Source organism: Protobothrops mucrosquamatus, unplaced genomic scaffold (genome assembly GCF_001527695.2).
Source record: "Protobothrops mucrosquamatus isolate PMUCROS unplaced genomic scaffold, P.Mucros_1.0 scaffold10, whole genome shotgun sequence".
In the NCBI taxonomy this organism is placed as follows: domain Eukaryota; kingdom Metazoa; phylum Chordata; class Lepidosauria; order Squamata; family Viperidae; genus Protobothrops; species Protobothrops mucrosquamatus.
In genome coordinates, this window is record NW_015386397.1 from 273,564 (window position 1) to 285,582 (window position 12,019).

Consider the following 12,019-nt stretch of genomic DNA (forward strand, 5'->3'; position numbering starts at 1 on the left):
GCTTTTTCAGCAAGCGGGACTGACCTAGGGTGAATTTTTAAATAGGGACAATTTTTAATGATTTTAAACAAGACACAGCTACAAATATTTGGTTTTTAATTGGCTTTTATAGGGAAATGTTTTTGTATTGTTTTTAATATGCTGTGAGCCGCCCTGAGTCCCATGGAGGAGAAGGGCGGCATATAAGTCTTAAAATAAAAATAAAATAAATAAACTATCCAACATGTCTAATGGCAAGGGAGGATAATAACTCTGGCTGAAAACATTTGAAGGCCACCAGATTTCTTGTCTGCTGTTCTTGGAAAAAAAAACACAGATATATCCACAAAGAGAAAAATCTCAAAATTCTCCCTAAATTCAGGAAGAAAATGGAAGATCCTGGCTTCATTTAGCTGTGTGGTGAGGGCACATGCCCCCTACATCTTTGTCCCATCTATGCCAGTCCTCCTTCAAATATTGCCCTGGCCATCAAGAGGGAGTCTACCTTTGCTTGGCAGCCATCTGTACTAGAAAGTTATTCTGCATTTTTATCTTTCCCCCCTTATTGAAGGGGGGGGGGGAAGCAGCAGCTTGTAGATTACTATAGCACAAGTTAAGTATACCACATGTTGAGAACCAGCTTTTCTTCCCAGAATGCAATAGTGAAATATGGGACTGCTGTGAAGGCACTTCTGCTTCAATTCAATTTCTCGAGCATTCAAAGCGCCGTATTTTATATATGCACAAAAGTACTTTTCCCCATGGTGTATGCAATGGAATTGTAATTATTGCACCAAATAGGGTTTTGGATTATGAAGGGCACATTCAAACAAGTCAGTAGCATAGGAGCAAATGCCATCAATTTTTCTTCTGAGGCCGTTTATGCCAGCTACCCTGAGAGGAATAGATGTACTTCCATTTACTTCTGCCCTTAATATGTTTGGCTTCAGTGAGGTTGATTATGTTCGTGCTATAACTATTACCTACCTAAAATTATACCTTGAGCACCTCGATAATAGCTTGGAGTCAATGTTCGAAATCTTTCCTGCCCTGCTGTGTCCTGCAAAAGGAAAACAAGGTTGTTGTTGTTTTTTTAAAAAAAGGGTAATTTAAAACTCTGTAGCATGAATATTTTTTAAAAAGTTAAAATTTGCAAAAAGTAAAACTGCCTTCAGGGTTGCTAACAGATGTGTTCAAGGTTGGGAGGCTCTAAAGCTGAAATCTAAAGTCGTAATCTGCCATCATGAGCTCTAGGCTTTTATTATAAAACAAAATTTTTCCAGGTCTGACAATGTAGCATGTTTACGAGAAGAAAATATATTATTTGTACATATATATACATATACATATACATACACACATATATATACACACACATATATGTGTATGTGTGTGTGTGTGTGTGTGTGTATGATCCCTAATTATGCTAAAAATGCGAATCCTGGGTAAATCCATATCATAGAAATAAAATAGTCTGAGCACCAGGATAATATTAAAACAAAAACTGTTTAATATAAAAGCTAAAGCTGAGTTTTCGTCGGCCAGCACTATTGACATCATCAGATTTCTATATATATATACATACATACATACATACATACATACATACACATACACATTGTTGTTCGTCCATCGATTTCGATGAAGACCTTGACATCTTATGGATTATGGGCCATCAGCGGTGTGTCCGTAGATGGCTGATGAGACCGATGTTAGCACGGAATGTTCTGCCACATACTGAACAGAGAAATGTGGACACTATTGCTTCAGCATTTGCAGCTCTGGCTTTACGGAGTGCTCGCTTCTCTTGTGCCAAGATTGTCCTTCTGTGTTCATATGTCTGGCACCCCTGGTAAACCAGGGTATGCCATGTCGGTCGATCATGCGCCAAAAATTCCCAAGAGATGGTGTCGATATCCAGGGACTTGAGAGATGCTTTCAGCGTGTCTTTGTATCGCTTCTTTTGTCCCCCATGCAATCGCTTTCCTTGAGACAGCTCACCATAGAAGAGCTGTTTAGGGATGTGATGGTCTGGCATCCTTACAACGTGGCCTGCCCAGCGCATCTTGGCTTTCATCAACAGAGTGTGAACTGATGATAGGCCTGCTCTGGAGAGGACATCTGTATCTGGTATCTTATCCTGCCACCGGATCCTCAGAATTCTGTAAAGGCAAATCATGTGGAAGTAATTCAGTTGCCTGACACTGTACACTGTCCAGGTCTCACTAGCATACATTAGGATAGTTAGCACTGCTGCCTGGTAAACTTTAATCTTAGTAGCAAGGCTTATTCCACGGCGGTCCTACACGTTAGTCCGCAGTCTGCCAAATGCAGAACTTGCCTTGACAATTCTACAGTTGACCTCGATGTCAATTGTCACTGCACGGGAGAGGGTACTACCAAGATACATAAATTGGTCCACTGCTTGCAGCTTTTGTCCCTTCACTGTGATGGTACGCTCTTGGTATTGGGCTTTTGGAACTGGCTGGTACATCACTTCAGTTTTCTTCGTGTTGATAAAGAGGCCAAAGTTGTCAAAAGCAACTGCGAATTTGTCCATGCTGGCTTGCATTTCCTGCTCCGATCCTGCATTAAGGGCACAGTCATCAGCAAAGAGAAGATCTCGTAGCACAGTCTCCTTTACCTTGGTGACAGCCTGGAGTCTTCGCAGGTTGAACAATTTCCCATTGGTTCTGTACCTCAGATTGACTCCCACTGAGCTGTTCTGAAAGGCGTCAGACAGCATGGCTGAAACATGCTGAACAAGGTTGGTGCCAGTACGCAGCCTTGCTTAACGCCGTTTGTGACAGGGAAAGCCTCTGAGGCTTCACCGTTGCTCAGAACATGAGCCGCCATGCCATCATGGAACTGCCGTACCATCAGAATAAATCTGTCAGGGCACCCAAACTTCGACATAATGCGCCATAATCCTTCACGACTGTGTCAAAAGCCTTGGTGAGATCCATAAAGGTGGTATATAGTTCACGATTCTGCTCCTGACATTTGTCCTGGAGCTGTCGAGCTGCAAAGATCATGTCCACCGTGCCACGCTCTTTGCGGAAACCACACTGTGTCTCAGGTAGTAGACCCTGTTCCAGATGGTCAATCAGGCGATTTAGCAACACTCGTGCAAAGATCTTGCCTGCGACGGAGAGAAGTGATATTCCTCTATAATTATCGCAGACTTGTTGATTTCCTTTCCTCTTGTAGAGGTGCACGATGGATGCGTCTTTCAGTTCCTGAGGGATGGAACCTTGTTTCTAGAAAGACCGGAACAGCTGGGTGAGTTTTTCAACAAGCACAGCACCACCAGCCTTATAGACTTCCGCTGGGATTGCATCAGATCCTGGCGCCTTACCACTGGAACACTGACTGATGGCCTGTGAGGTTTCAGCCTCTGATGGTGGGACATCCAGGCTATAGTTGATATCCACCTGGGGTATTCTGTCGATCGCCTCATTATTGATGGTGGATGGGCGATTCAGCACAAAGTGGAAATGCTCAGCCCAACGCTGTAAAATCAGAGTCCTCTCAGTGATGAGAGTTGCACCACTCGAATCCAGTAAAGGGAAGCTTCCTGAGGGCTGAGGTCCGTACAGGGATCTAAGGGCTTCATAGAACCGTTTGGTGTCGCTTCTATCAGCAAACTTCTGGATTTCATCTGCTTTGGCACTCAACCAGGAGTCCTGCCATCTTGCGGAGCTTGCTCTGTACAATCCTGCGAGTGTTAGTAAAAGCATTTTTCTTTGCAGTTGAAGACGGGTCATTCTGATGAGCACGATAGAGGTGGTGTTTTTCAGCAAGCAAGGCCTTAATCTCTTCATCATTTTTATCAAACCAGTCCTGCTGCTTCCTATATGAAGGTCCAAGAACCTTAAGTGCAGAAGAGTGCAAGGTGTCCCGGAAACATTCCCAGTCCTTCTCAGCATTTTCCTGTATTTGCAGCTCTGGGAGTTGATTGTCAAGTTCTTTTACTAATGAAGCTACTACATCGGGGTTTTCCAGTGTACTGACGTTGATCTTTTTCATCACAACTCTGTTTCCCTGTGGACGATTCTTTGGCTTGATGTGAATATTTAACTTGGAAATGATGAGTCTATGGTCAGTCCAATAGTCAGCACTCGGCATGGCCTTAGTTACTCTTACATCTTGCATGTCTTTCCTCCGCACGATGACATAATCAATGAGATGCCAGTGCCTGGAGCGTGGGTGCATCCAGGATGTCTTTTTGCGAGTAGGCAGGCGGAAGATGGTATTAGTAATGACCAGATCATGAGCAGCACATATCTTCAATAGTAACAGGCCATTGCTATTACACGTGCCAATTCCATTTTTACCAATAACGCCATCCCAGGTAGAATGATCGGACCCCATTCTCGCGTTGAAATCGCCAAGTAAAATCAACCTGTCGGTGCGCTTCATGGATGAAAGTAGGGCATCAAGATCTTCATAAAACTTGTCCTTTACTTCATCTGGATTTGTCATTGTGGGTGCATAGGCACTGATCAGTGTGGCTTGCTTTCCACTTAGTAGTGGAAGATGCAGTGTCATGAATCGATCATTCACACCCTTAGGAAGACTGGCAAGTTGGGGGACAAGATGGTTCTTAACCGCTAAGCCAACTCCAGACTCACGACGTTGGTCACTGCTACGTCCACATCAAAAAAATGTGTAACCGCCTCCTGTTTCTGTGAGCTGACCTTCATTGGCTAGACGAGTTTCACACAGGGCCGCAATGTCAATGTTAAATCTTGCAAGCTCTCTGGCTACCAGAGCTGTTCTTCTTTCTGGGCGATCTGCTAATGGGTTGTCTTGAAGCGTACGTACATTCCATGTACCAATGATAAGTGGTAACACCTTGTGTTTCGTCTTAGGTTTTGTGTTTTGACTGCATGAAATGGGATCCCCTCCAACCGCAGTAGGCTGGACAGGGTTTAAAAGAAGCAACAATGTTTAGGGCACATTTTCTAGCCCCTTCCTCATACTATGGAGGTGAGCAGTGTGGTCCTAAAAAGGGCTGCTCAGTCACTCAGATAGATGCCGAATCCAGTTGTTGCTTCATCAGCAAGAAGCGACCATTAGACCTGAGCCGCCTGTGGGCAGGTCCACGTCCACAGCTCCCAGTGATTCTACACCTGCTGCTTCACCGCTCGCCTATTGCCACAGGACTTTAAGATTTGTGGGAGTTAGGGAAAGTCATCTTGACACATACACATACACATACATACATACATACATATATATATATAGTAAGATTGCATATGATATTTCTCCCTGCATATTTTCTTCAGTTCCAAACATGAATGTGGGCAGCTATGAAATTGATACAGCAGCCTATGTATCAGGAAAGTCAAGCTCCTGGCTTCAAGATTTGCATTTGATGCCAGGGGGCAGAATTGAGAACTGCCCACAATTTGTTCTGCACATACAGACACATTTGTATACATAAAGTTTCTGTTCCCCCTTTAAGTTCTCAAAGTTTCAAAGCCTTAGACTCCTCTCAACACCTCAGTCAAAGGCTCCAAAGTCCTGATTTTTACAGAATTCTATGGCCACTGAGTCTACAAGAAAGATGCTAGGATTACCAAGTGGATTTTATAGCTGTCCCAACTTCTTCTTGCAAGACGTAGTAGCGATGGAGTTGTACATTGAAAGGACTCTATGGTCGCAGAGCCTTGCAAGAAATTTGCAGCAACTGTGTCGTAAGGAAAGAGCAGCAGAGTCAATTATGTAAGATGGATTATTTAAGTAACCTAAACTCATACGTGTGCACACATCCTCAACAGCCATCAAGTATTGAGTATTGAGAAGCATAGGAAAATCCAGGATTTTGAATAATTAGAAAAACAATCAAAGAGGGGAAAAGTCTTAATGGAAAAATTATAATAGTAATTATACAGATTCTTTATTTTTCAAAAGCTGGATTTGCACAATATCAATAGGTCACTATTTATTTTAAAAATTATCAATCTCCCACTCGAGGCAGAGGGCAAGTATGAAAAGATGTTATATGTACATGAGTGAGTCACTGCAGTACCAGAAGTTAAGATCAGATAAAAATCCACCGTTGCTTCTGTTTGAAGATACAACTATCTGGAGGCTTCTAGGTGAAAGTGCAGATCTGGTTAAGGATTGGGGGACAATTCTATTGCCACTCACAAGGCAGCAAATATCACGGCCCAAATGGTTTAGTGTCTCCTTGGTCTGAGAGGGGGCAACTGTGTTCTCACTGAATTCCAGCTCACCTGCCTTCCAGCTCCTACTTTCCTTCCTTAGCATCCTGGTATATCAGTATCAGTTGCTTTGAAGGGGAAAGATACAAACTTGGGAGAACCGAACCAATTTATTTTTGAGAGGAAAGAGATGTTTTGATGTGAATCTGGGTGCAGAATAAGACAGTTAAGCTCTACTATCTGGCGATTTTCTGCTCACCTGCAGAGCCAAAGGGCAACATTGATTGGCTGGTACTTCCCTGCATGTAAACATGCTCCAGCCTTGTAGTGTTCCAATTTCTGAAAAGGTCTGAAAAGGTCTGAAAAGACCAGAACAGCTCAGAATAACAGAAAGTGCACTTTGAATTGGAATCTGAAGGATATGAGGGTGGGCAAACTGGTAATCTCTATGCATGTTATGCAACTCTAATGACAGTTTCAGAAATATGTATTCTTACCATAGATTGAAAGAATGTTGCTCCTTCCTTCCTTCCTTCCTTCCTTGTCCTGCCCCTCCCATCCCCTCCTCTACTTTCCTTTCTTTAGAAATACATTATTTTCCTGGATTGGAAAGGGAGACTATGCTGCTTACCCATATTGCTAGCTGAAGGGGAAAATTCCCAGCCACCATCTTCTTCACTTTAAAGTCAACACCTGATAACCAAACAGATAAACACAGGATTAGCAAAATACACCAAGCCATCTGTCCCTAACATGGCATCTGAGAGCAACCCTGAGCCCACTTTCCAGCTGCTTGACAATAATAGAGTCAATGATCTAACACAGTGATGGCGAACCTTTTAGAGACTGAGTGCCCAAACTGCAACCCAAAACCCACTTATTTATCACCGGGTGCCAGGTGGGCGTGGCCCACTTGGTGGGTGTGACTGGTCATGACAGACTGGGTGGGTGTGGCCAAGGTGGGTGTGGTCACCTCGATGTTGCTCATGGGGTGGGATGCCTATGGGGGCCGGACAGGGTTCGGGGAGATCCAGGGGGTCTCTGGCAGGTGAGGCCTTGGGCAGGAGGCTCGTCCTGCGGGGTGAGGTGAGGCAAGGCGAGGCAGGGCTGGGGTGCCATTGTCGCAGGGCAAGGCGAGGTAGGGGCCGGGGCTGCTGCTGCCTGACACCATCGGCCCACACACACAGAGGCCAGCGAGTGCATTTGGGCCGTCAGCAGCCACAGCCTGCCGGCCCCTCGACCAGCGCACTCCGGGGCTCCGCAGCCCGCCACCAGAAGTTTAGAGAAGCCGCCTCTGAGCTGGACAGACGGCCGACAGCTGAGGAGGCGATGCAGTGGGTCGTGCCCAGGAAAAGAGCATGCGAGGCCAGGAGGGATGGGATGGGAGACGTAAACCAGCCGTGCTGGGATGCATCCGGCCACGTGGGACCTTGGCGACTGGTTGAAGAGGGACAGTTGCTATCTCTGGGGCATGGCGTGCGTGCCCACAGAGAGGGTTCCGAGTGCCGCCTCTGGCACGCGTGCCATAGGTTCACCACCTCTGATCTAACAGTAATAGAGCAAACAAATAGAAAGTAATGCAGCATTAGGCATAACCTGCAGTTTTAGCAAGATCCCCAGCAATATCTATTCTTAGAAAATAGACAATTGGAAAACTGCAGTACTTGTTTGCTTCATTTAGTTAATAATTTTAAGATAAATATCTTTTTCTAAGACTGCTTCTGGAGCTCACATAGAACCTGGAGGCCATCTTAGAAAATAAAAAGGATTGATGCTACTACTGCTTTGTTTGGAGCATACCCTCTTGTTGAATGGATGATTTGTGATTGGCCACATTACCAGAGCTATTATTTTGTAAGAATAATACATTCTCAAAGTTCCACATTGTTCATTGGCTCAACAAGGCTGGGAACCTCTGGGCTAAGCCATCAATGTTAGTTTACAGAAAAACATGGCAAATCAAACCAAATAAAATTATACTGTGGCTTGGTGATGATATATGGATCCTGCTAGAGAAATAATAAAGAATCAGAACAGCAATCTAAGCATGTCTGGGAAGTAGCAGGTTAGAGAAGACTGGTGAGGGCATTTTAGATCAGTTTTTAGAAGTGTGAGTAAGAAATTCTTATCTAATTTGCCAAACTAGACTATGGATTAAATGCAATTAAAGAAGAGTAGCATAAACATATTTTGTTATTATACTTTGTGCAAATTTATTCACCCAAATCCTGATCTCTATATTATCCCAACTTGGATGTTACTTCTGAAAAATCTATGGTTAATTTCTTTTCAGCCATTAAACACAGATTATAAGTTGTCCAGGGTCATATGCTTTAATGGTTGTAAAACATCAAACACATGTTTGACCCAATTTTATGTCTCTTTATGTCCCTGTGTTGGTCATTAAGTGAATCACCATTGTGCTGCAAATGATAAGTTCAGTCACATGACTGTAGAGGGGACTGACCGTGGGAACTTCAAATTTGAGTTGTAAGTCTCCTTTTTTGGGTTGGCCATATCTTCAGACCGTCACTAAGCAATCTATCATAGATCAAATACTACCTGTACATTGACATCACAAGCTAATTTAAAGAACTGGTTAATGAACAGAAAACACTGCCTACCAATTATTTACAGTTGTACAATAAATCTTGGATACAAATTTCAATTTTTGGAATTGTAGCTATTTCAGGTTTGGACAATATAGCATGCATTAAAATTTGGTTAAAAGGCCAAGTATGAGGAACGCTAACATTGTGTGTGTGTGTGTGTTTGTGTGTCTTTAAGTAATCTGTTTATCTTGGCCAGGGGTAGGCAACCTTGGCTCTTTTATGACTCGTGGACTTCAACTCCCAGAATTCCTGAGCCAGCCAGCCAATTCTGGGAGTTGAAGTCCACGAGTCATAAAAGAGCCAAGGTTGCCTACCCCTGATTTCTTGGCTATCAAAATGGGAGGCTACAATAATCACACTTCTGATCCCCCCCCTCTTTTTCTCATATATGAACAGGCAGCATTGCTCACCAATAGTTGGACTGAGGTATGGCTCAAATGTATCTTCAGCAAATCTCAGCAAAAGGCTACAGGAACAAAAGAGGGAAAAAATAATACAACACAAGGAACACCTATCTGCCTTTTTCTCTGGAACAAAGTTCCCCGCTGCCTTCCCATGCTGTGACCCTGCCCATGCACCTGGATTTCCCCACTGCGCTGTCTCCAATCAACAATATCTTCAGAGTGGGCAGAGATGCAGTGTCCTTTCGTGCCATGGTGAGCTTTATTACCAAATGCACAGGGAATTTAGCAGAACGAAAACAAGGATGCCATCCCAACATCCAAGCCAAGAAAGCTAGAAAGAGGGAAAAGAGAAGTCAGAGGATAATTCGCCACCACTTAGTTCCCCATCTCTTCTTCCAACAGAAAGAACTACGGTCCAGGAAGACAAAACTGGAGTTTAAGAAGACATATTTGCAAATTTAAAAGTTGTAGCTTTGAAGAACGGGACAAAGAAGGTAAAGGTAAAGGAGTCCCAGCAGATCTTATTCTGCTAGTGATTGCTGACTGTACGGGGTGGTGCTCATCTCTGTTTTAAGGGCCGTTGAACCAGAGATGTCTGAAGACATTTCCACGGTCATGTAGCCATTATCACATCATGGAGCATCCCTCCCACCGAAGTGGTACCTATGCATCTGCTTGCATTTGCATGCTTTCGAACTGCTAGGTTGGCAGAACGAGGGGAAGGACAGAAGCTTATCTCATTGCGTGATGTTTTGTAGCCGACAAGCCCAGCACCTTGACCACTGAATCATTATGCTACCCCCCCCCCCCAAAATGAAGAGAAATCAAAATCTATGACAAAATTTAAATGAACTAAGGATTAAGACTGTTAGAAACAGAAAAAAATGTTGGTTGATCAAGGTTAAAATAAGATTGCTACTTCTGGCAACCCTTTATGGACTTTCTGCTGACATCAAGACTGAAAAGATGATTCTTACGGATTTGTTTGTGGATAAGAGCTTGAATATGGGAAGTATATTTGTAACCTCAGAGGGGTGGGAAGAATCACTAAATTTGTTTATAATTCTTGCAATGAAGGTTGGAAATCACATCTTTATATATTTCTTTTCTCTTTCATTATTAAATTCTTTTATCTTTTTTGCATTTTTATTCTCTTTTATTTACATTTAAATTGTATTATAATCAAAATTCTTAATAAAAATTATATATATGCACACACACATATGTACATACACACACAGGTAATCCTCAATTTACAACCATTCATTTGGTGACCTTTCAAAGTTACAACAGCACTGAAAAAAATGACATATGACTGTTTTTCACACTTATGACCATTGCAGCATTCACATAACCGCATGATCAGAATTCAGGTGCTTTACAACTGGCATATATTTATGACAATTGCCCTGTATTGGGCTCGTGTGATCACCATTTCTAATCTTCTCAGTCAGCTTCCGACAAGCAAAGTCAATGGGGAAGCCAGACTCGCTTAATGATCTCATGATCCACTTAACTACAATTATTTGCTTAACAATGATGGCATAAGTCATAAAATGGGGCAAAACTCACTTAGCAAAGGAAATGTGCTCAACTATGGTTGTTAAGTTGAAAACTCCGTGTGTGTATACACGTGCGCGCATGCGAATCTGTTTTGCAGGAATGATGAGAAATTGTTCCTTGAGGATATGTTTGGAGTAACCAATTTGTAAAAATAAATCAAACCTTGAGTATTGCCTATTTTGCAAAGGAAAAAATGCATCCAATACTGAGAAACATACTCTATGCATGTTGAAAGAGTCTACTGATTGTTTGAACTTAGCTAATTGCAATTTATTGAAGAAACCATAGTTAAGCAAACTAATGGGATATTATGTGAACACAGCTATTATTTTTCACACTAATCTACACAGAGAGTACTATAAAGATAAAACGAAAGAGTAGGAACAACCATACAGGTCATTTTCAGTTCCTGGAGGAAAGAAAGGAAATAAATATAAGAAAGAAATACATTTTTAGGAAGCAAGTTCTCCTGAAAGCAAGTAACTCCCACTGCAGCTAAAATTCATCAAGTTCAACAGCTGTGACACATAAAACTATAAACCAACCAAGTATAGTCCAGCCTAATGCATCATGTGAACACTGGCTGTGGGATTAGTTTATGCTCATTGTACTGTGCACATTCAGAAAATTGGGTTAAGTGAAAAATGTAAACCTGCTGAATTTTGTATAGTTTATTTACATATAATTGGAACACCCCATAATTTTGCAATGGCCATTTTAAAAATGAGAACAATAGGTTGAACATAGTCTGTTGAGTAAAACCAAGAATGGGTGGAGTTTCTACATAAATGATCTTGACCTTGGGGGAAAACTTAATGTGGAACAAGGGTCTCTTTCACCTAGTGTGAGATGTCACTTCTCTGGTACAAGAGAAGCATCGGACAAAACATTTGAACTTTTGCTTTAGCAGCCCTTATTACCTTTACACACCGGGAACTAGAGTTTCCCTCCAAAATCGATCCCAAGCACCTGTAGCATTAAATGGTAAACATAACAACAAATGAATCTGAGCGTGCAACATACACATAGGCAAAGTGCGTGAGTCTCTACCCAGACAGGTACTATTTCACGATGGGCCCCTGAACTTGTGCTCTAATTCGGAAGAGAGCCGACCTTAAATATGTAATTTGGTGCGAAAGAAAGCCTCCCCCGCCCCCTCCCGGTTCCAGACATAAAAGACCACACGGTCACTTTAGGACGCCCAAGCTCGTTTAGCCCTTAAGGCGCACGGTCTTAGATCCGCGCCATTCCCTCCTGGCCGGTTTGGGAGTTGCTGGCCGTGCACCAG

The 12,019-nt window shown here is 42.8% G+C and overlaps 1 protein-coding gene across 1 annotated transcript in view; it reads right to left on the bottom strand.

Annotated features, from left to right (window-relative positions):
- Nucleotides 1-12,019, bottom strand: part of LOC107282602 (ras-related protein Rab-18-B-like) — a 23,684-nt gene that overhangs the window by 11,479 nt on the left and 186 nt on the right. The window contains exons 2-6 of the mRNA XM_015810406.1: nucleotides 11,652-11,700; nucleotides 9,343-9,499; nucleotides 9,175-9,230; nucleotides 6,784-6,845; nucleotides 967-1,039 (exon numbers count right to left, since the gene is read on the bottom strand). Coding sequence (XP_015665892.1) covers nucleotides 967-1,039; nucleotides 6,784-6,845; nucleotides 9,175-9,230; nucleotides 9,343-9,485 — 334 coding nt within the window. The 5' untranslated portion in view covers nucleotides 9,486-9,499; nucleotides 11,652-11,700. The remainder of the gene's footprint in view (nucleotides 1-966; nucleotides 1,040-6,783; nucleotides 6,846-9,174; nucleotides 9,231-9,342; nucleotides 9,500-11,651; nucleotides 11,701-12,019) is intronic.